Genomic DNA, 21,927 nt, shown 5'->3' with positions numbered 1-21,927 from the left:
CCCTCCAACAGAAGTTGGTCCAATGAAAGATAATGCCTGACGGACCTTGTCTCTCTAACATCCTGGGACCAACATGGCTACATACTAGGGCTGTCAATTAATCGCAGTTAACTCACGCGATTAACTCAAAAAAATTAATCACGATTAACCGTACATATAACAATAGAATACCAATTGAAATTTATTAAATATTTTTGAATGTTTTTCTACATTTTATTACAAATATATGCACTGTAAAAATGATAAACAAAAGAAATAGTATTTTTCAATTCACCTCATACAAGTACTGAAGTACAATCTCTTTATCATGAAAGTGTAAAATGAAGATTTTTTGTATTACATAACTGCACTCAGAAACAAAACTGTGTAAAACTTTAGAGCCTGCAAGTCCACTCAGTCCAGCGTCTTATTCTGCCAATTGCTAAGACAAACAAGTTTGTTTACATTGACAGGACATATCGCTGCCTGCTTCTTATTTACAATGTCACCTGAAAGTGAGAACAGGCGTTCATATGGCACTTTTGTAGCCGGCATTGCAAGGTATTTACATGCCATATATGCTACACATTTGTATGCCCCTTCCATGTTTCGGCCACCATTCCAGAGGACATGCTTCCATGCTGATGATGCTCATTAGAAAAATAATGCATCAATTAAATATTTGACTGTACTCCTTGGGGGGAGAATTGTATGTCTCCTCTTCTGTTTTACCTGCATTCTGCATCTATGTCATATTATAGCAGTCTCCGATGATGACCCAGCACATATTCATTTTAAGAACACTTTCACAGCAGATTTGACAAAACGCGAAGAGGGTACCAATGTGAGATTTCTAAAAATAGCTAAAGCACTCGACCCAAGGTTTAAGAATCTGAAGTGTCGTCCAAAATCTGAGAGGGACAAGGTATGGAGCATGCTTTTAGAAGTCTTAAAAGAGCAACACTCTGATGCAAAAATTACAGAACCCAAACCACCAAAAAAGAAAATGAACCTTCTGCTGGTGGCATCTGACTCAGATGATGAAAATGAACATGCATCAGTCCGCACTGCTTTGGATCGTTATCAAGCAGAACCCATCATCAGCATGGACGCATGTTTTCTGGAAAGGTGGTTGAAGCATGAAGGGACATATGAATCTTTACCGCATCTGGCATGTAAATATCTTGCAACGCCAGCTACAACAGTGCCTTGTGAATGCCTGTTCTCACTTTCAGGTGACATTGTAAACAAGAAGCAGGCAGCATTATCTCCTGCAAATTGTAACCAACCTTGTTTGTCTGAGTGATTGGCTGACCAAGAAGTAGGACTGAGTGGACTTGTGGGCTCTAAAATTTTACATTGTTTTATTTGTGAATTCAGGTTTTTTTGTACATAATTATATCATTTCTAAGTTCAACTTTCACGATAAAGAGATTACACTACAGTATTTGCATGAGGTGAATGGAAAAATTTTTGTTTTTTGGTTTTTACAATGCAAATATTTGTAATCAAAAATAAATATAAAGTGAACACCGTGCACTTTGTATTCTGTGTTGTAATTGAAATTAATATATTTGAAAATGTAGTAAACATCCAAAAATATTTAAAATAAATGGTTTTCTATTGTTGTCTAAAAGCATGATTAATTGTGCGATTAATCATGATTAATTTTTAATCGTTTGACAGCCCTACTGCATACATAAAATCTTCCCTGTAATTTAGCTGTTCTACCAGGAAACTGAAGCTGACCCAGACTCTGTTTCATTTGTCCTGGTGAAGCAGTTAACCACATTTACAGAATTTCTGTATATCTCTAAACTGTATGTATTTGACTCAGCAATCAGATACAGATAGAAAAATATATTTTTCAAATGGTAAATCCTACAGTAATAGCTTTAGCAACCTGGGACTGTGGGATTAAACTTCTTCAGTAGCTCATCAGCCACAGTTTAGCCTAGTCAAGTAAAATTAAGGTCAGAGGTTCAAATACAGCTGCCTTTAGCTGATGAGTTCTGGGATAAGCAGGGCTGGTTCTCTAATGCTATAATAGGCCTGGAAAATGTTTAGAAAAGCATGTTTCCATTTATTTCTAAAACAGTACAGTTTACCACAATGGAGTTTTTCCACTGTAAATTCACCTCAGTGGAAGTTTGCATGTTCCATGTTTTAATTTCATAACAGTGTTCTAATTCACCAGTGAAGTATATTTTGCTATCCCTCCCTATAATGGGCTTACTTTTCTTAGCCTTTTCTCTGTTGTACTTTGAAACCTGTTTCATCGGTTATCCCTAGAGTCAACTGGAACAAGAAGGACACCAAATACTGAAGAACCAACAACCCAAATTCTCATTTTTGAGGTTAACAGAACTCTCTCAGCTGGGAATACTTTTGTAAAGGTGAAAGAGAATGAGGTTGCTTGTCAGGTGGGGCACAATGGAAAGGACAGAATGGAGGGAACAGAGCACAATGGGAAGTAAGTGTGGAGAATCAGTGGGAAACTGAAGGTAGGACGGTTGGACACATGGGTGGCACAGGATAAGTATGAAGGCATACTGCAGGATGGCACCTTATAGTGTGGACACTGGGACAAGAGTAAAGAAACATGCACAAAGACATAGAAGAAAAAATAGAGAATATGAAATGGAACTAAAAAGAAAAACTAGGAATCCATAGTGAGTGTTTTTTAATTTTTACAACAAGGATATCAGGTAACAGTGGGATGGCTGTGTACATTATGAAAAAGAAAAGATGCCCAAGTCTTTGTAAGGAGAGAAGGCAAAACCTTTCCCGGACCTTTGGAATCAAGATATAAATGTCATCTCTTCACTAACAAGTAAGTTGTCTGATTTCAGTAGGCATACTTTGGTCAGGCTATTTTCCTTCTGCATGTGGCCAAATGAGAGCACTGGAAGGGAGAAGTTGTCAAAACTCATATCCACCCTGGAGGAAATAACCTCTCTTCTCCCAGCCAAAAAAATTCACTCCACTTGTGAGAAATGACACCAAAAATGCACTCTTCTAAACTTGGCAATTATATTTAACTTTAAAATAATAAGCTGTAGATAAATAACTGAGGGGCAGGGGGAAATTGCTGGTTAGAACATTAATGATGTTGTGGGAGTCATTTACAAACCTTCTCTTCCCCTCATCCCCTTGAAATCTCAGTAGACCTGGCATATATAACAAAGTAGAGTACTCGTCATTTTTGATGAGATGAATGAAAGCAAGCAAAGCACAAAGATTTTTTTTATAGCAACATGGTTAATTAAATAACTTTCTCCACCTACATCAGCCATTGCAGAGGGAATGAAAGGTTTTAGAGAAAACAGGAAGACATTTAAAACTCTAAACTATCTGAGCTGGATAAGTCATCACAACTTTTTGACAATGTGGTCAAACTAGTACAATTATAAGAAAATAAAAAGGTAAGCATAGCAAAGCCAAGGACATTCTACAGCAAACTATTTTTGACTCCCCATAATTTAGAATTTTTAAAATCCTCTTTAGTAATCAGATTCTGAACAATCAAAAATAAACATGAACAGTTAATTCTGGAAGCCTCAAACAATCAAACAGGGAAGAGCTATCCAAGAGAATTAAATTAAATTCTCCAGCTGCAGTCATTTATATGGTACTAGAACAAGCTTTTCAAGAAAGACAGAGAAAATGAAATGTACAGTAACAATTGAACATAAAAACTCAAAACATAATCAGCGTGGAATAAAAACACACTGTTTAGAAAAGACTGCTATTTTCTGCAGCTAAAATACACATATATTTTAGAATGTAAGGGAGATATAAGAAAGAATAGTATGGAATATCTTAATAAGAGAATTAACCAAAATCAATAGCTAATCTGGCCATCTAAAAAGGCAATAAATTGTAAATCTGTAATAAATGATGACTCAGGTTTAACATTTACATTCACTCACAAAGAAATGCAAAATACAGTGGGCATCAGCATCAGTTTAGCTTACCACAGACCATATGGAAGGATGTCCCAATAGATTCTGTATCTTGTATTGGCATGGCATCTGGTGTACATAGCAACACTTTATCTGATGTAATAAGGCCTTCTGCTCTCAGTCATTCTAAGTTATAAAACAAATGATTAAGTGATTTCACCATGAGCAACCTCATGATATACTCACAAGGTGGGATGGAAATAATGGATTTAATGTACAACATGCTGCCTGCATGTCGATACAAAGTGTATTTTGAGGTATCTCCAAAGTTCTCTTTTTGTCATAAGTATATATTGTTTTTCCATAAAACCTAAAACTGATATTTGTCAACCAGCCTGATGAGTGGAAGCTCCTAGAACATTTTATTTTGTGTCTTGTTTATAGCATACAGCCATTGCCTAAGCTTCTGAGTGCATTTACCTAATTAAAACACAATTAAAATCAATGTAAACGACATGCTGTCAACTACTGGCTGCATCAAAACCAATCTCCAGAATTATTTCTATTTAATACAATGGAATAGTCCAGACAACTGCAAGTTACTCAATCTGTTCCTATGAATACAGCATTCCTTCACAATCAGCTTTCCATTAACAAAAAGGTGAGAGCATTGATGGACTTTGAAGGTCATCAACCCCAGGCCAGGGCAAACTGAGAAGAGATGTAATCTCCAAAACAGAAGATCTTCCAGTGGAGTGCCTTTTCCCTGCCTGCCTGCCTACCTACCTACTCCCTTCCCTTTCTGCTTTCCCCTCCCGCCCCCAACCCACCAATCCCTGCCTAGTTTCCTATGAAAATCTGTTAACAGAAGTACCACAAATGAAATCCACTATTGGAGGAAGAAAGTGAGCGAGAGGGAGAGAAGAGAACCTCTATCTCAAACAGGCACCAGAAAAGGAGAGACTGCACCATCAGAGTCTAATAATACCAAATATTTGAATTCCTTCTTATTGATGCACTGAAACCCATAACATCTTTTCTCTAGCAGCCATCTCTCTCTTCCTCTCTCAAAGGAATGGAGATAATGAAGAACAACCCCATCCATTACTGCGAGAGTTCACAGGTGAATTGTGTTATCTCATGGGCAAGTGTATCAAAGAATGTTGACAGATGATAATAGAATCAATGTGGGAGAGCTGGTCTATATCACCAGAGAAGCTAACCGGACAAGATAACACCAGATGTCTCTCTCATGGCCATGCCTAAAGCAGACTAGTAGGGATCGGGGACGCTAGAGATATTTTGTCACTGTTCACCACCACTTCAGTCATCTGGCTCAAAAGCTGAAAGTTCAAAACTCAGTGATGAGAAATGAGACTGCCAATGACAACACATGGTTCCTGAGGCACAAGGACCCAACAACCACTTTGTGGAATCCTGCAGGAAGGCATTGGTTATTTGTGTTAAAAATGGACTGGACCCACTCAATCAAAGACCTTGGTTTCACTAGCACTCAGCAGCAAGAGTCTATCTTGTAGTTTCGAGACTGCAGTTTGTCCAGTACTCCTGGAAATTCCAGAAGGAAGAGTGGTCAAAATTCAACCACAGAAGGTGTGACATTTATTCCTCCTTGCTACACCCATGCACCCATGAACCCGGCCAATCCTCTCTTAAATATGTTCACCTAAGATTTTTTTCTAAATAGGTGCTTGAAGTTAGGCTCCCAAAAAAGTGTCCGGTCTCTTTATATGCTAAAACTGCTGAGCACCCCGCAACTCCCATTGAAGTCATAATGTCAATAATGTAGATTCTTCTAGGGGCTTTGTGAACTTATTAATATTTAAAATCATTATATCACCAGTCACTCACAGAGCTGTCCAATATTTCTCACTCAGAGATTTCTGAAATCAGATGAGAACCATCACTCTCTAAGGGTGAATTAATTAAATCTGTCCCCTGACTTTATGTACCTCAGTAAAAGGTCTAAGTTTTACTCCTCCCAAGGGAGCCTCATAAGGGCTTCTGTACTGGAAGTCTTGTGTTGCATGGCCTTTACTGATAAGTGATAGTCATTTTGATCAATTTCTCTGTCATTTCTATCAAATATTTGTATGGCATTTTTTCAAGAATCTTAACAGAATGAAATGGACTGCCCAGAATTCCAGAAAGTCAGTATGAAGTCTGCTTTCCCTTAGGGACATTTGGCTGTAAGCTCCTTCACACTCTGAGCATGTCCCTTAGCAAATACAAAATCTGCATCCCAAGTCACAGTAAGGCAAATGCAGTGTAGCAGGGGGATTCCTTTCATCATTTTCTCTCTGTATAGCTACCAAATCAATGTCTCTTATTAATGGACAAGAAAAGACCTTGATTTCCTAGCCCCTCTAAAGTCCACAACCAGAATGAACAATTAAGGAACCTGTAAGGAACTTTGTAAGGAACCTACCCCACATAATGAGATCTAGATATGAAAACACCAGGTCTAGGAAAAGCATGTACTGCAAGTGATAATTTTTACCTCAGGGACAGGTTTGCCTGGGGTTAATCTGACTAGGACTTGAATCTAGTGCAGTCTTTCTTCCAATAAGTACTCAATTCCCATGTCATATCAATAAAGGCACCTAGACAGGTTTCAGAGTAACAGCCGTGTTAGTCTGTATTCGCAAAAAGAAAAGGAGTACTTGTGGCACCTTAGAGACTAACCAATTTATTTGAGCATGAGCTTTCGTGAGCTACAGCTCACTTCATCAGATGTAGCTCACGAAAGCTCATGCTCAAATAAATTGGTTAGTCTCTAAGGTGCCACAAGTACTCCTTTTCTTCTAAAGGCACCTAGGTAGCTCATCTTCACAGGTATCAGAATGCTCTTCTCCAAGTTGACCATGTATGGACTAAATTCTGCCCTGAGTTACACCAGTATAAATCCAGAGTAATGACACTGATAATAGATTTACACTTTGACTTACTTTAGTTAGCTAAGGGCACAATTTGACCCTGGAGCTAGTATTTCCGTAGAAGAAAAAGGAATATATGTTTTTTATTAATTGTTGAGTTTCTTTTTAGGAAATTACAAAATAGCTTTTCAGCAGATAATTCAGAAACAAAAGCTCTGGTGATGCTAGACAACCTTTCAATCCATTCATCAAAGTGCTTGCAATTTACATTTGAAAGCAGGTGAAACTGGACAGAAAATGTTAAGCAGTGCCCAATGCATTTTAATAAAGCATTTTTTCTCATTTAAACATGAAGCAGATCAATTGTCTACCGCAAACTCTTTCCTGTAAAATAATGAGCCAAAGTATGCTTTCCTTACTCAGGCAAAATTGCCACTTACCCTGTTAAAATGAATGGGAGTTTTGCTCAAGTAAGGGCTTCATAAGAACTGCAAAATGAAGTAATACATTTTCACCCTTTAAGTTTCCTTAAATAGGTGATACATATAGGAGAACAGATTTCAAAATGCCATTAAGATGCCTAGAGCAGCTTCATTAATTTTTAGAAAATCTTTTCTGTTCAGGAGGAATTAATCAAGTCATACATATAATTCAGCTTTGTTCTTTGTGTTATAGTTGCTATCTCTTGTCTTTCTCTCACTGCAACTGTTTCTACTGTCAGGAAGCCGGAAATTCAAGAAATGGACTAAAATACTATGGTGCAGGCTATCCCTGCTCATGGAACCAACTTCTCAAGGGACACACATGTTAGCGAGCACTATGCTTGGTATTATGTTTTTGCAGGATCTGGCCCTATTATTATTAAAAATAATAAACAGGCTTAATATTCTTTTAAAGACAGATCCTAAATATTTTTACATCACATTTACTCCCACCCATACAAAGAGCTAATGAGCAGTTCTCAAACAGCTGAATAGATTGTTATTGTGTTTGTACCTGCTTTATTTTGATATACAGCCCCAACTAGCACCCAAAATATCCCTTTATCTATAAAAACAGAATGTGTTACTTTCTCGTACCATGATTAAAATCCTGAACCCATTCATTCAATTTACCATTGAAATGGAATGAGATGTGCCTCCATTTCCAGATATAATTAGCAAAGAAGCAACCTAATGGAACCTCTGAGATTAAAGTTTGCAAAAATTCTTCAGTGGCAACCAATATTTCAGTCATAGCTTTACTGCATTGACAAACATGAAACATTCCACACGCCAGAGCAATGCTGTCTCATATATAACAGAGAGAAACTGTACAATTCCACTATAAGTGAAAAACTGCGCAAGTCCAAAAATAATTACTCAGGATATTTCAGATGGGTTAGTCAGAGTATATTAGGATTTATAATCCAGGAGGTTCAAATAGACAATATCATAGCAAAATAAATGTAAAAATATGTTATCCAAAACACATGCCCCATATTCAGTGATATCACCAGAGACTTTCTCATATTCCCTTCTAGGTTCTATTATGTACAGTAACACTGATTAAATATGGCAAAATGTAATAAGAGTACAAATGTATTAGCAAATATTTTCAATGTAGGAACCTCATTCAGTAAAGGTCCCATATGCATGGGCATAAGAGCCCACACTTACAGATCCCTATATGAGACTGAAGCTTGACTTTGCAGCTGCTGGGGCCTACGTTTGCAGCTTTGAACACACACCTAAAGAAGGTTGTGCTGCTAATTAAAAAGCATATGTATGGCTGCTGCTGACCAGAGCTGGGTGAATAACTGATTTATAATTTCAGAGCCTGAACTGGGAGAAAAGAAAACGAACTCCCAGGCCAGTCTATCTCGGAGCCACAGACCATGGGACACCATTCCAGGAACTTATGTTTCTCAGCTCTACAGCAGTTAGCCTGCAAGCCCTGACTTGAGTTGGGGTTCTGAAGGCTTCCAAGCTCCCTGCTGTGGAGCCAGGAGCCAAGCCCTGGTTAGAGTCAGGGTGCCCAGGATTTCCAGGCTCCGGCCCGGGATCAAGCTGAGTCTCCCAAGGGATTCCAGGTCCTGGGTTACACAGCAAGGGGCCCGGAAACCCTGGAAGACTTGCCATATGGTCTGCCCCTGAGCCACAGGCCCTAGAGGCACTGGAGTCCCCAGTACAGAATCTGTCCCCTGATGTGTCTGCCCAAGCCACAGACCATAAAAGCACCTGACTCTACCACAGCCCACCAGGATTCGGGATGCACCAAAAATTTGCTGAACACAGGTGTTTCAGGCTAATCATTTCAGGCTTGACAAACTGAAATTTTCCAACTAAACTTTGTTTTGTCCGAAAATTTCGGACCACTCCTACCACTGACCAAGGGCCGGCTGCACACTCATGCAGGAGTAAGAGCCTGCAGTCCCACCACACACACTCATGTGCAGCCTGGCTCAACCCTAGGATCCACAGGTTTAAGTATATATCCGTTACTCCCTCCCCAATAGCAGGTGGATGAGGAGTGATGGGAGGAGATGGTGCCTTGACTACACACCCATTTGTGTGATGTCCAGTGCATCTGAGTATTGTAATATTAACACCTCTGGAGCAAGAGCAAGGGAGCAAAAAGAGTCATGCTTCTCATTCCTGATTCCTTCCTTGCACTGCTCCTGGAGTGGCACAATCTAGCTTTCAAATGTTAAAATGCTTACCTGAGAGCGGAGGGAGCTTGTTGGATATAAACGTCTGTCAGTAAAGACATTGGACTTTGCACCATTCTAACAAAGAAATTAGTGAAAGGATGAAAAATATGACAAGATACTGCACATGTGTATCTCAGGTTCCAAGAAAAATGTACATCACATTGCATGCGAGATCATGCAATTAGACTGTTTGGTAATGAGTATTTACAAGAGGGCAGAATTGATGTCCAATAGGCAACATTCACTTTGTCATCCCCTGAGCTGTGTGTGCTTTTAACACTTTTTCAAAAAGTGTGATTTCTAAGGGTTTTATTTTGAAAGGAAAAATATACCCCCAAAATTTTCTGTAATGTGGAATTATTTGGCTTCACATCACATACACATAAGGTCCCAAAGATTTTGGAACAAATCTTCTTCTGCCAACCTTAGAAACTCTGCAGAAGATTAACAACCCTAAAAAAATTCAAAGAAAGCAAAATGTATCTTGCTTGCTCTGTTCAAAATTCGCAAGAGTTAAAGAAAATTATTGTGCAATTTTCCCTCTAATCCCCCTACACTCATTTACCTACTCACCACAGCACTCAGAAAACTCATCTATGCTGCCCTCCCATGCTTATGAATTAATATAAAGTAATTATTAAAGATATATTTTTATATTTTTCTGATTAAAACCTTTTATTATTTATTTTCTATAACTACTGTTTCCAAAAGAGAAATGTAAGAATTATAGAATCATAAATATCACCCTTCCCCTTCTTATGTAGCAATCATCTTCAACAGCTGAGCAGTACCGCTAGTGAGAGGTACGAATGTATTCAAGGAATTCTCTTTCTGCTCTATTTGGCTAGGAGAGTTATTCTATTCTAGCAAATTTGATTATTAATGTGTAGCAGAATATTTCATTTCAGAAAAGTGGTAGGATATATACACCATACCAGTGTGTAGACAAGCATGGGGGAAAAAACATATTGTATACATATATGGTGGATCATCTATTATTGCTATAGTATGAACCAGTTAACAGTCCTTAGCTACTTTCACGGCTGCCTCTCTGAGTTCTACTTCTCTTCATAAAGTATGGCTGCTCCATAACTCACCACTAGCAATGAACCAGGAACACATTTCCTTCGTTCGAACAACTGGTGACTTACTTGGTGTTACAATGACTCACAAATTATCTTTTCCTATACATTTCATAGTTTAGTTTTCTAGAATGCCAAGCCAAACCCAACCATAATTAGCCAGCAAATGCATGATCACTGTAAAATAAGCAACCCACATTTTCTCTGTTTCAGCCACTTATCTAGGGCCCTAAATCACATTTTCAAAAAGTGTGAACTTGGGTCCTGCTGCCTCTTGATCTGAGTTCAAAAGGACTGAAGAAGGCAATTCCAACATCTTCTCTGCCAGGAGAGCCGTTGCTTCTTGGGCAAAGTTTCCTGTATTTTCTTTCCTATCTAAGGTTTTTCTATAGTGCCAATCACCATAATAATTGCTCCCCGCACATTTTCCTTCTAGACTCAATGTCTGGAGGGCACAGAGATGGGGGCTGAATTGCTTCACACTAAACCCCCAGGATCCCAGAAGTCCACTGGACTGAGCATCCCTAAAACCCTTTCCCTACTCTACATGAAGTGCCACAGGAAGGACAGATTGTGGCCCCAGCCCTTGCTGGGAGGTGGGAAAGAAAGAGAAGGGAAATGAAGACTGGACCGGAGAAGATAAAAGGAATGGAAGGAGGGAGAGAATGAGAGGAACACAGGGAGAGTAAAGATTGGAGGGCAAAAGAGGGCAGAGAGTGGAGTGTGAACACAAGCTGCAGTGAGACTGAAGAGAAGAAAAACAAACGAGCTAAAATTCTGAGGAGAATCTCTCTCGCCTTTCATCTAAGGGAGCCTACCATGGAGCAGATGGGACAGTCTGAAGCTGCTCTCTGAGGTGTCAGAGTCACACTGAGATGACAGGTTGCAGTGTGACTGTCACATCTGCTCCACAGGAACTTCCATACAGGAATAGAGAGAAGGCCCCTTTAAAGTTTCATCTTGGATTGTCTTGTTTCTCTGTCTCTCTCCCGAGATATCATTGGAATACGTTTGCACTGTTAGTTTAACATACTGTTGAAGGATATTGTGTTAAGTATTGTATAAGAATCAATGTAGACTAGAATAGAAAAGTGAGAGATTAATTTATTTCTCAGTGCTGACAAAGGAACCTGACAAGAGCTATCCACCACACCCTGCAACCAGCTTGCACCAGATTTTGGGAGAGAACCAGTATTTGGAATAGATAGGAGCAGGAGAGCACAAGGACTACAGTATGCCCAGCTCAGTATATGGGCACAAAAGGGTAGGAGGCTCCTTGCATCCCCATCAGAAAAGCCAAAAGGAAGAATGTATCCAGGAGTGAGCTCCCACTATGATTAGTGCTCATATTCACTTACTAGCTCCATTCTCTGTAAAGCACCTAATGCAGAGAGCTCCTCCCAACTCTTGTATGTCAGTGGAGCTACTTTGCATTAAGGTTGTTGTAATCATAATATGGACCACAACAGACCTGCAAGCATTTATTATACTAACCAGTGCAATATTTGCACATGGTACTAAGCATCATGGCCCACAGTTAAGTGTTTGCAGGACTGAGCCTTTCATATACCTTTCTTACCATTAAAGGGAACAGTTTTGTAAGGCACATCTTTCATTCTGGGCTGTCAGCATTCACAATTCAGAGTGAGGCAGACAGTAATAGATGTTCCCTTTAAACTCCACTTTAGCTGATAAGCAGTGATGTAAAAAAATGTTTGAGAAAATCAGAGTTTATGAAACCATATAAATTCATCACAAGATGTTTGTGAAATCAACAAAAGGAACAAACGTTTTAGAGGTAAAGCACACGGATACAAAAATGGAGTGCAAACTGCACTGATGAGCCCCATCTCAGCAAAGCACTTAAGCCCTGCAGAGCTTTAAGCCTTTCCTTAAATCCTCTGGAGACAAAACTTTAACCACTTGCTTCAGTACTTTCCTGAATCGGGGCTATAACAATCCACAACTGAGTGGAAGATGTGAGTCCAATAAGCTTTGCAAAATTCATATTCACCTTAAAAACAGAAAGAATTCAAATACTCCTGCCAAAATGAGAGCTGTGAATTTTGAATTCACAAATATCTATCATGCAATATTAGAATTGCTACTGTTATAATAGGAGGCCAAGGAATACTGAAATCCAGCATTTGACAAATATTGACCATTTTACTTTGGCGTTCATCAACTAACCCCCTGTCTCATGGAGACAAAGTGGCCACCCCAATCAAGTAGAAGTTCTCCCTCCACAATGAGAGTGAGGAACAGAAAGAACTCAAACAAGGTTCCCCGGACACTGAACCCCCAATCCACAAGGGGCTGAAAGACAAATAACTTTCCAATATGAGATTTCCACTTATAAATGTGATCACCTGTGCACAGAAGTGTCAGACTCCATCAACTGCACACACAGATGTCAGTGGTCAAATAGGGCAGGCTCAGATATCTGCACTGAAGAAGTTGTACTTTCGCTAGTGGGAGCTGGACTAATTCTTTTAAAAAGTGTTTCCTTTATGTGCACACAACTATTTGAAAAGCTAAGTACACAGTTAATTATCATATTATTACTACTTACACACTATCAAGAACAACAATAATTGCAAACAATATTTCTGGACGAGGCTATATATTGAGGAACAATTTACAAACAGCCCCTAAATTATCTAGACTTTCCCCCTAACCCAGAATGAAGAAGAAATATTTTCAGATGAAACCAAAGATCTGCAAACACCACATGAATGGAAACAAACAATTGCCAACTCTGCACTCAAATTCTGCACAACAGGAAATAAATATTTCTTTACATAAAAACCTAGGTATCTTACTAACATGTTTTGCAGATTATTCCAGGGCACCACATTTTTCATCACAACTGGCAGATTGTGCTCAGGGAAGACCCCAAGGCCAACAGCTTTTGCGTCAGGGTAACTATTTCAGTGGGGCGGTGGAGGGGGGCGGGGGAGGAGGTTGTGCCATTTCTATCAGAACAGCTATTCTGGTACAGCCCCTGGTATGGATAATCAGTATAAAAGTGTCTTATACTAATATAGCTTATTTCCCTTCCTAAACAGGAATATCTATACTGGTATAAAGCACCTTTATACCTATATAACTGTGCCTATACTAGAAGGTTGTACCACTTTAACAATATTAGTGAAGTCAAAGCAATACAGCATTTTAGCGTAGAGAAGCCTTTCTAGAAGTTAAGTCCTGCAAGAAGAATAGTTTCAGATATATCTGGCAAAGCAGAAAATGAAAAAACAGAAGACAGCTACCCATATTACCTCTGGCTTCTGAATTGATGATCATTAACAGCTATCAAATCCCCCCTCATTCTTCTCTTCTGCAGACTAAACAATCCCAGTTCCCTCAGCCTCTCCTCATAAGTCATGTGTTCCAGACCCCTAATCATTTTTGTTGCCCTTCGCTGCCTAGCCATTCAGTCCCTAGTCTGTAGCGGTGCATTGGGTTCTTCCGTCCTAAGTACAGGACCCTGCACTTATCCTTATTGAACCTCATCAGATTTCTTTTGGCCCAATCCTCCAATTTGTCTAGGTCCCTCTGTATCCTATCCCTGCCCTCCAGCATATCTACCACTCCTCCTAGTTTAGTATCATCCGCAAATTTGCTGAGAGTGCAATCCACACCATCCTCCAGATCATTTATGAAGATATTGAACAAAACCGGCCCCAGGACCGACCCCTGGGGCACTCCACTTGACACCGGCTGCCAACTAGACATGGAGCCATTGATCACTACCCGTTGAGCCTGACAATCTAGCCAACTTTCTACCCACCTTATAGTGCATTCATCCAGCCCATACTTCTTTACTCTACACACTACCAGTGTGGTCCATGAACCAGAGCTTGGGAACTTCTGCTGTAATATCCTTTTATCATTTATATTCTTTACACCATTTAGCTTTAAGGAATTTCAAGCCAAACCTTTACAAATGCATTTTTTAGTGATCAATATTCTTGCAGTTAGTCTACATTTATCCATTTCAGGTTTAATCGTGATGAGTAACTGAGATATGTGGATTAATTTAAACTTTAACACTTCTGTTTAGGAAATAGCTAATAAGAATATTTATCATAATGACAACGATCGGTAAACAGAATGCTACAAAGTGCATTGCCACAACTATTTTCGACCTAGGCCACCACAACTGAACATTGGGCTGTTCAGTGGTACAGAATGTGGCCTAAACTTTGTTTCCATTCTAAATACCAATAACATAAATTTAAACTTTGTATGTTAATCCTCAAATTGACCCCACAGCAACTTTTGCCTCATGTGCTCATCCTCCTCAAGGAATAATTCTACAGTCTTTACAGAAGCTAAAATGAGATATGAGAGTAATTCTATGCTTCCTTTTCTCAATTTTATTTATGCAAATATTCAACTCAATCTGATAGAAAATTCCAGATGAGGATTAAGCTAATCAGCTTTTAAAGGAGACAAGGTTCACTGCACATAAAAATAAAAATTCTAAGTGCCCCTTTTTGAGTCATGATTTACAATAGAAACTTTTTCTCCCACATTCCAAATGCACTGGGTTTTTAAAGGCTAGCTTGACTAATATGCAATGTATTTCTTAAATAACCTTGTTTTTAATTGCCTAAAACTAAAGAGACTACATTACATACTCTTAAATTATGGATTGCAGTCTTCTGCTTCAGCAAAGCTATGAGATCATGCAGTTGGTTAAATGTTAATTAGCGTATTTTCTTTCAATTCACTCTTAAATTTAAGGACATTGGGCCAAATCCCATAGAAGTCAATTAGGGCAAAATTATCTTCTTGTGTACACTGGTGCAAGTGGCAGATATAACAGTATAACATTCTTATTAAATAAGAGTTGTATCTGAGTAGGAACTGACAGTTTTTAAATACTGACTTACAGAAATGCTCTTTGTTTCAGAAAGTGTATACATGATGAGAAAACATTCACCAAAAAATGTTCTCTACAATTAGATATTTGGTTTTTTAACTATTATGTTGAACAGAAATTTCTCTTTATCTTACAGGTAACTTGAGTGTTTTTGAAAAGGAATGTATTTATTTAATTTACAGTGAGCCCAAAATATGTCTGCTTTAGAACAAATAAAAAAGTAATTGAATCCTATAGTAACTCTTAATTAAACTTTAATTGAAAACTAACGATGTGCAAACCTCATGTTTCTTTTATTACTATCCTTTGTTCTTGTTCCAAATATTTGGACTGAAAATAACAACAGAAGAGAACAAAGGAGAAAAAGTAGAAAACATTGTAATTCAATACTAAATTATACTTTTTAACTGTCTGCACATCACTTTTTATTTATTGGTATATTACATAAGAAAATAAGAACGGTCACACTGGGTCAGACCGAAAGTCCATCTAGCCCAGTATCCTGTTTTCTGACAGTGGCAAATGCCAGGGAATTAACAGAACAGGTAATCACCAAGTAATCCAACCCCTGTTGCCCATTCCCAGCTACTGACAAACAGAGGCTAGGGACACAATCCCTGCCCAGCCTGGACCTATCTATGAACTTATCTAGTTCTTTTTTTAACCCTTTTTTGAATTATAGACTTGGCCTTCACAACATCCTCTGGCAAGGAGTTCCACAGGTTGACTGTCATTGTATGAAAATATTAGTATGATTAGTATTTTAAGGCTGTAAGAATTTCTGATACCACACACCTGACTTCCAAAAACACATGAGCCAGTTAGCAATACATTCAACATATTCACAAAAGCATTATGATCAAGATTCACAGGTGCCTAACATAGAGAGCTGCTTGAACATGGAGTGTGAAGTCCTGCCTCTACTGAAATCAAGGGAAAATCTCCTATTGACTTCAGTAGGACTAGGATTTCATCAGGAGACTTTATTCAAATATTCTCTTCTTCCTAACAGAAATGCTGATTCACCAGAGCCAAAAACCCACCTTATTCATCTGCAGAAATAATTTTTAGAATTTCATGTTTGTCCAACTCTTTGAGTTGGAAGAGACGGTCATCTTCCATACCATAAACATGGTTATTTCTTGGTTAATAATCAAAAGTATTGAGGTTGCTGTGATATCAGCTCATGTCTTTTGGACTGAGGCTTTTGCCAGGTCAACAGCCTTGAATGTCTGTTGCCAAAGATTGGTGCAACACTTCAGGACTGTTAAAGAGATACCACCAACTTGAAAAACATATGCTGGAACAAACATATTTTGTTAACTGTATTATTAACAGAATATTAAAAGCTCAGACTATTTGTTATCCTTTAGGCTCTTTGATTATCTTCTGGATTTTTCTCAGATTATTCAATGAAATTCAATCAAACCAGTTTCATCAGTGTTTAAAGTCACTTTCACATTCAGATTCTCAGTGTTGCAGTTGAGTTTCTGTAAAATATTTATTGTATTTTACTTTTGCAAACAATTGTTTTCACTGGATTCTAGAAAATGTATGAAAGCATTTCAATTTGATTTAAGTTTTATATAAATTTTTTGCATAACACTTAAATGCTAGGCTAAATTTAAGATGACAGTGTCCACCACCGACAATAAAGCTACCAAAGTACTTTGTAAATTAAATATAATCTTTGCAAATATGCAGATCCTCCATCTCCTCAAGAATGACCGAAAGTACTTACTGGCTAAAACAAATGAATATGGAAGCTACAACAATTAGCTTTCAGAGCATCTTATAGCTCCATCTGTTTGCCCCTTCCAGATTTAAAAGGCAGCTCCTACAATAGAGCATGCTGGGAAAATTTCCTATAAAAAGGAGAGAACCCAAATTGAAAAGCTAAGTAGTAACGAAAAAATCAAGGGGACAGTGCCTGTGGATGATTGAAAAGAAAGTAGTGGAATTTTAGTTTCCTTGTAGGTCAGATATTTGTGTGCTTGTTGAAGATATTTGTGTTCCTGTGCTGTAGTGTTCAACAACTGTATTATGTTTATCCAATAAAAATTACATTTCTTTTCAGTATCATTAACTGTCTGTGCTTGAAGTGTACCATGCATCTTCACACTTATTTTGTAAGCTGCTCGAAGACTTGTATTTATTAGCTTATAACTGGGCTGTGTATTACTTGATTTTTATTTGAGGCTGGCGTCTGCAGAGATGTGAGACATGCTAAAGAGATTTTTGATATGTGACTTCTTGAAGTGTTTAGGAGCTAAAAAATTTCCTTCACCAAATTGCTGCATGTTTTATTTTCACTAATGGCCCATGATTGAACCAAAATGCAGAGTGTGATTATTAGATTGACTTACTTCATATCAATATACTGATCTGGTGAGCTCCTTACTCCTTATGTCCTTCCATGGATACGACCTTACTTTAGTTAGTGTTATGCATATCATATAAAATGGGGAGATTGTTTCTTTGTTCTATATGATCAAGAAAGAAGATTCTTAAACTGGTGGAAAATCAGCTCAGAATACCATTTTCACATTCATACATTGAAATTGACACTGATATATAGACTGATTCTCTGACATGACCACACTAATGCAAAGTGATACCAGTTTCAATACGCAAAAGAATACAGAGTTTGAAGGAAACCTTGCAGCTCATAGAAAGCCATACATGATCGACAGGAAGATCCTACTGAAAATAAAGTAAATACTTCAGAATTTTGAAGGGTTACATGAAGTGTGCATCTGCTGTTTTTAATGTATATGCTTTATATTCACTGTGTATATTATATATGTCGACACATAATTGCACTGCTATTCCATAATCTTATTTGTGTGCATTTTATCCCATTTTTATAATATTAGATCTCACTTAACTTTTAATTCCTCCTCAGCCAGAGTCTACTTGTCTATGGACCAAGGAACAATAAACTGAGAAAGATGCAAAGATGCAAAGCAAGATGCATTTGTAAGCTGATGGACTGGAACAACAGAAACAGAACAGAGAACGGTCAATAGGGCTTTCTTCCAAGGGTAATGCATATAATCAAAAAAAAAATGACATAAGCAACAAACTACCAGAGCCTGGATTCAACCGAGAGAATGTTACTTTCCCAAAGGCTGTATCCCCCTCTGTCTCTCACACAGCTAATTTATAATCTTTTCAGGGGCGGATCCTGCAACCCGTCACATCACTACTGTAAAATTATAGAGGGATAAGGTAAAACGACCCTTAGCACTGATCACTTTTTGCAAATGAAACAGGGATTTGTTTAGCAGCAGCATAAAATACACAACTTTTCCCGAAGGAAGTAAACCCTCAACTCCCTTTGTACTTTGGCTTTCTGAGTCTCTTGGAGATAACTATGGCCGGGTACTGCAGACACTTATGGACATACGTAATTCTTTGCACAATCGCGGCATAAGACAACATTTTGAATCTGACCCAAAAGTTCAAAAAGTGCATCCACAAAATTTGTGCGCAAGTCAGGAGTGCCTTCACGCACACAGTACATGCAGTTAAATGTATGTATTACCTTCCGTCTCTCTTCCTCCCCCACCCCCACCCCCGTGTTACTGGTTTGAGCAGATATTCCCTATACTAATAATGAAAGCTCAGTGAATAACTGTTATTTCAGTTCATCGGCAGTTTTAAAAAGAAAACCCACTGATTTGACTCAAACCAAATCTGAAAATTTTTAAAAAAGTCAGCAAATCAAAAAACTCCTTTGGGGTTGAATGAGACACGTTGTTCAACCCATAACAACTGACTATTCATTGTCATTATGAATGACTATGAATGCCATAATGAATGACAATGAATAGTCAGGAGACCATAAGCATACTTTGAGAACAGCCTAGTGGCCAGGTGCTCACCTGGGATGTGGGAAAGCCAAGTTCAACTCCAAGGACTAGTTTATTATTCATAAAGGTATAAAAGCTTCAACAGGAGAGATTAAGGCAGACCCACACTAGATTCTTCCATAGCCTAGTCTCTCCTGAGACTTAGAAGACCCATGTTCAAATTTCTTCTCTGCATTAGGCAGATGATAGAATTAATGCTATGCTTTCCACATCCCAGTGAGTACGTTAAACACTGGACTAACAGTCATAAGGTGGGCCCCATTACCTCCTATTCCTGGTGCCATTTTGCCAATGGCATCTAAATCCTGGAAAAAAATGTTTTTGCCAAAAGTATTTGATTAATTCCTGTCAAATGTATGAATAGCTTCAGGCTGAATCAATCTACATGTTTTAGCAAATAAACCATGAGTCCAAAAAATGTTGCCCAGCACTACTTATAAGAGGGAATAAGGCTAGAAATAATCATATCTTTCCTATTTTGTTTTATTTTAACTCTACTCACTGTAGGCAAATGCTTCAACAAATCCTCAGCTTGTGCATATGCATTTGGGACAAAATCCTTTTGAAAATAATAAAACAATTATTTAAAAAAAAACAACCCGCAAACATCCGACTGTGACATTGCGCACTATTAATTTCTGGATCTCCCCATGCTGTATGATACACAAAACTCTGCCTTCATCATTTGGTATAATCACGGTCTATGGTGACATATCATAAAAAAAGATGATCAACAAAATCATTGAAACCGTTCCAAGATAATTATAAGACTAATATCAAAGAAAGAAGACTGACAGGCAACAGAATGAATATTATGCAGTCTTCTATTCATTCTCACTGACAAAATATGGGGATACTTCATAGATAAACACAAACAGTGAAGCTCTAATAAAAGAAAAGCAAACTCATCATCCTGTTAGCTGATGAGAACCCCGGAACACATCAGCCTAAGCATACTGATGTCACCTTACTGTTCTCCTCAGTCACTCGCTAGGAGCCTGTTGCTATATTTTTCTCAGTAGAGCTAAATAATTCATCAGGGCATGGTGTTTTGTGAGCAGGCCACTCTGCAGGCAACTGTCCAAGACCAAGGTCGCCATGGAGACCCACAGGCAGCTTCATACACATTGACCTCCCGCTAAAGAGACATATACAAAATATGGCACACTGAACAGCCTGCCTTGTCCCTTTTCCCAATGTTCTGTATATCTATTTTTAAAGAAACAAAATAAGTGTATAAAAGGGCCTTCGTTGTAATCAAGACAAGAGGCTTAACTGAGGACAAATTACTCATGAGATAGGCTGTATTTGCACAGATAGAAGCACTATTTTACAGGGGGGAATGTGCAAAAAGCACATTTAAGAACCATATTATTAACAAAAGCTTTCACCGCTGCTTTTCTAACAAAACATATCAACCCATCAAACCATCCTATATATGAGGATTTGTGATTAATAATCATATTATTTAATATGCAATATGAAATCAAACACATCTCTTTCAATTCTTTAAACAAAACTATTAGTGATTGCACAAATAAAGAATTCCAAAATTAAAATAAAATGTAACAAAAAAGATAGCTTATTTACACTGACCTCATCCACACTTGTCTTATACATACTTACTCAAAAATATTAAGTCAAAATTCTGTTGTTATTCTTGAAAAACCAATAGTCATAGTCACAGAAATAATATTCACATATGCAGTAAATTACATGAAAGATGAAAAGATGCTTTTGAAATTTTTACCATCAAAACTTCCTGTTATTTCTCAAGGAGTTAATAGCATATGACAATTAAACAATAGCATGTTTATATCTTTTATCAAAGACCAAAAATAAAACCTGTGCTGAAGTACTCATGGTTGATTAAACTCTAACTTAACTTTTTACTCTGAAGTCCTTTCTTCATGCTAACATTTTTCTAAGATCATTTTGCTTTTCTTGCAACATACAAAGGGATAACACATTACTTCTATATTACAAGTCTACTTCAAGAACCTTAAGGTGTTCTACATTCTTTGATCATCTAGAACAAGAGTTAAACTTCACCATATTCTGCACCATGTTCCAGAATACTCTACAAAATTACCACCTCTTTCATGATTACCGCCCTAGCTCTCTTACCTATTTGCTTATAAAAGGAACTGGTTCTATAGGATATTAATAGCCTACTATTTCAATAGCAGGGCTATTAATGTGTATTTTGCCAGTGCGGTGATGTGCTGTGTGTTACAGTTTCAGGGTTACCTGCACCTCTGACCCCTACCTCATGTCCTCCTTTCAGGAACTTACTTAAGGTTTCAGGCTCAAACCGCCACTTCCCCCATACAGACATGCACGTCTCTCTCCCTTCTGGTCTTCTAGGTTTTGGCTTGCAATCCATCTTGACCTCACTGTGATTTCCCCAACAGGTCTGACCGTGACCCACAGTTGCTGGTCCTCTTTCTCCAGGGGCTAAAACAGTGTCCACCAATTACTAACCTGCCTTCACAAGCAAATTACAGGTGCTGGCTATTAAACAGACTGATTTCTTGGGGATATCACAGTGTATGGCAGAGGCTGTGCAGCCTGAAAACCCTCAATCAGAAGGGAGAGTGACACAGGTT

The 21,927-nt window shown here is 38.2% G+C and overlaps 1 protein-coding gene across 6 annotated transcripts in view; it reads right to left on the bottom strand.

The window, feature by feature from the left end:
* Positions 1-21,927, bottom strand: part of MMP16 (matrix metallopeptidase 16) — a 250,977-nt gene that overhangs the window by 201,341 nt on the left and 27,709 nt on the right. Inside the window, exon 2 of one of the 6 annotated variants that reach the window (XM_073330640.1) lies at positions 3,957-4,070. The exons of the other annotated variants lie outside the window; for them this stretch is intronic. Within the exon in view, the coding sequence (XP_073186741.1) occupies positions 3,957-4,013 (57 nt within the window). The 5' untranslated portion in view covers positions 4,014-4,070. The remainder of the gene's footprint in view (positions 1-3,956; positions 4,071-21,927) is intronic. 6 annotated transcript variants of the gene reach the window in all.

The sequence above is a fragment of the Lepidochelys kempii genome, chromosome 2, assembly GCF_965140265.1.
Source record: "Lepidochelys kempii isolate rLepKem1 chromosome 2, rLepKem1.hap2, whole genome shotgun sequence".
Taxonomy (NCBI): Eukaryota; Metazoa; Chordata; order Testudines; family Cheloniidae; genus Lepidochelys; species Lepidochelys kempii.
This window is presented reverse-complemented; position numbering and strand designations above follow the sequence as displayed.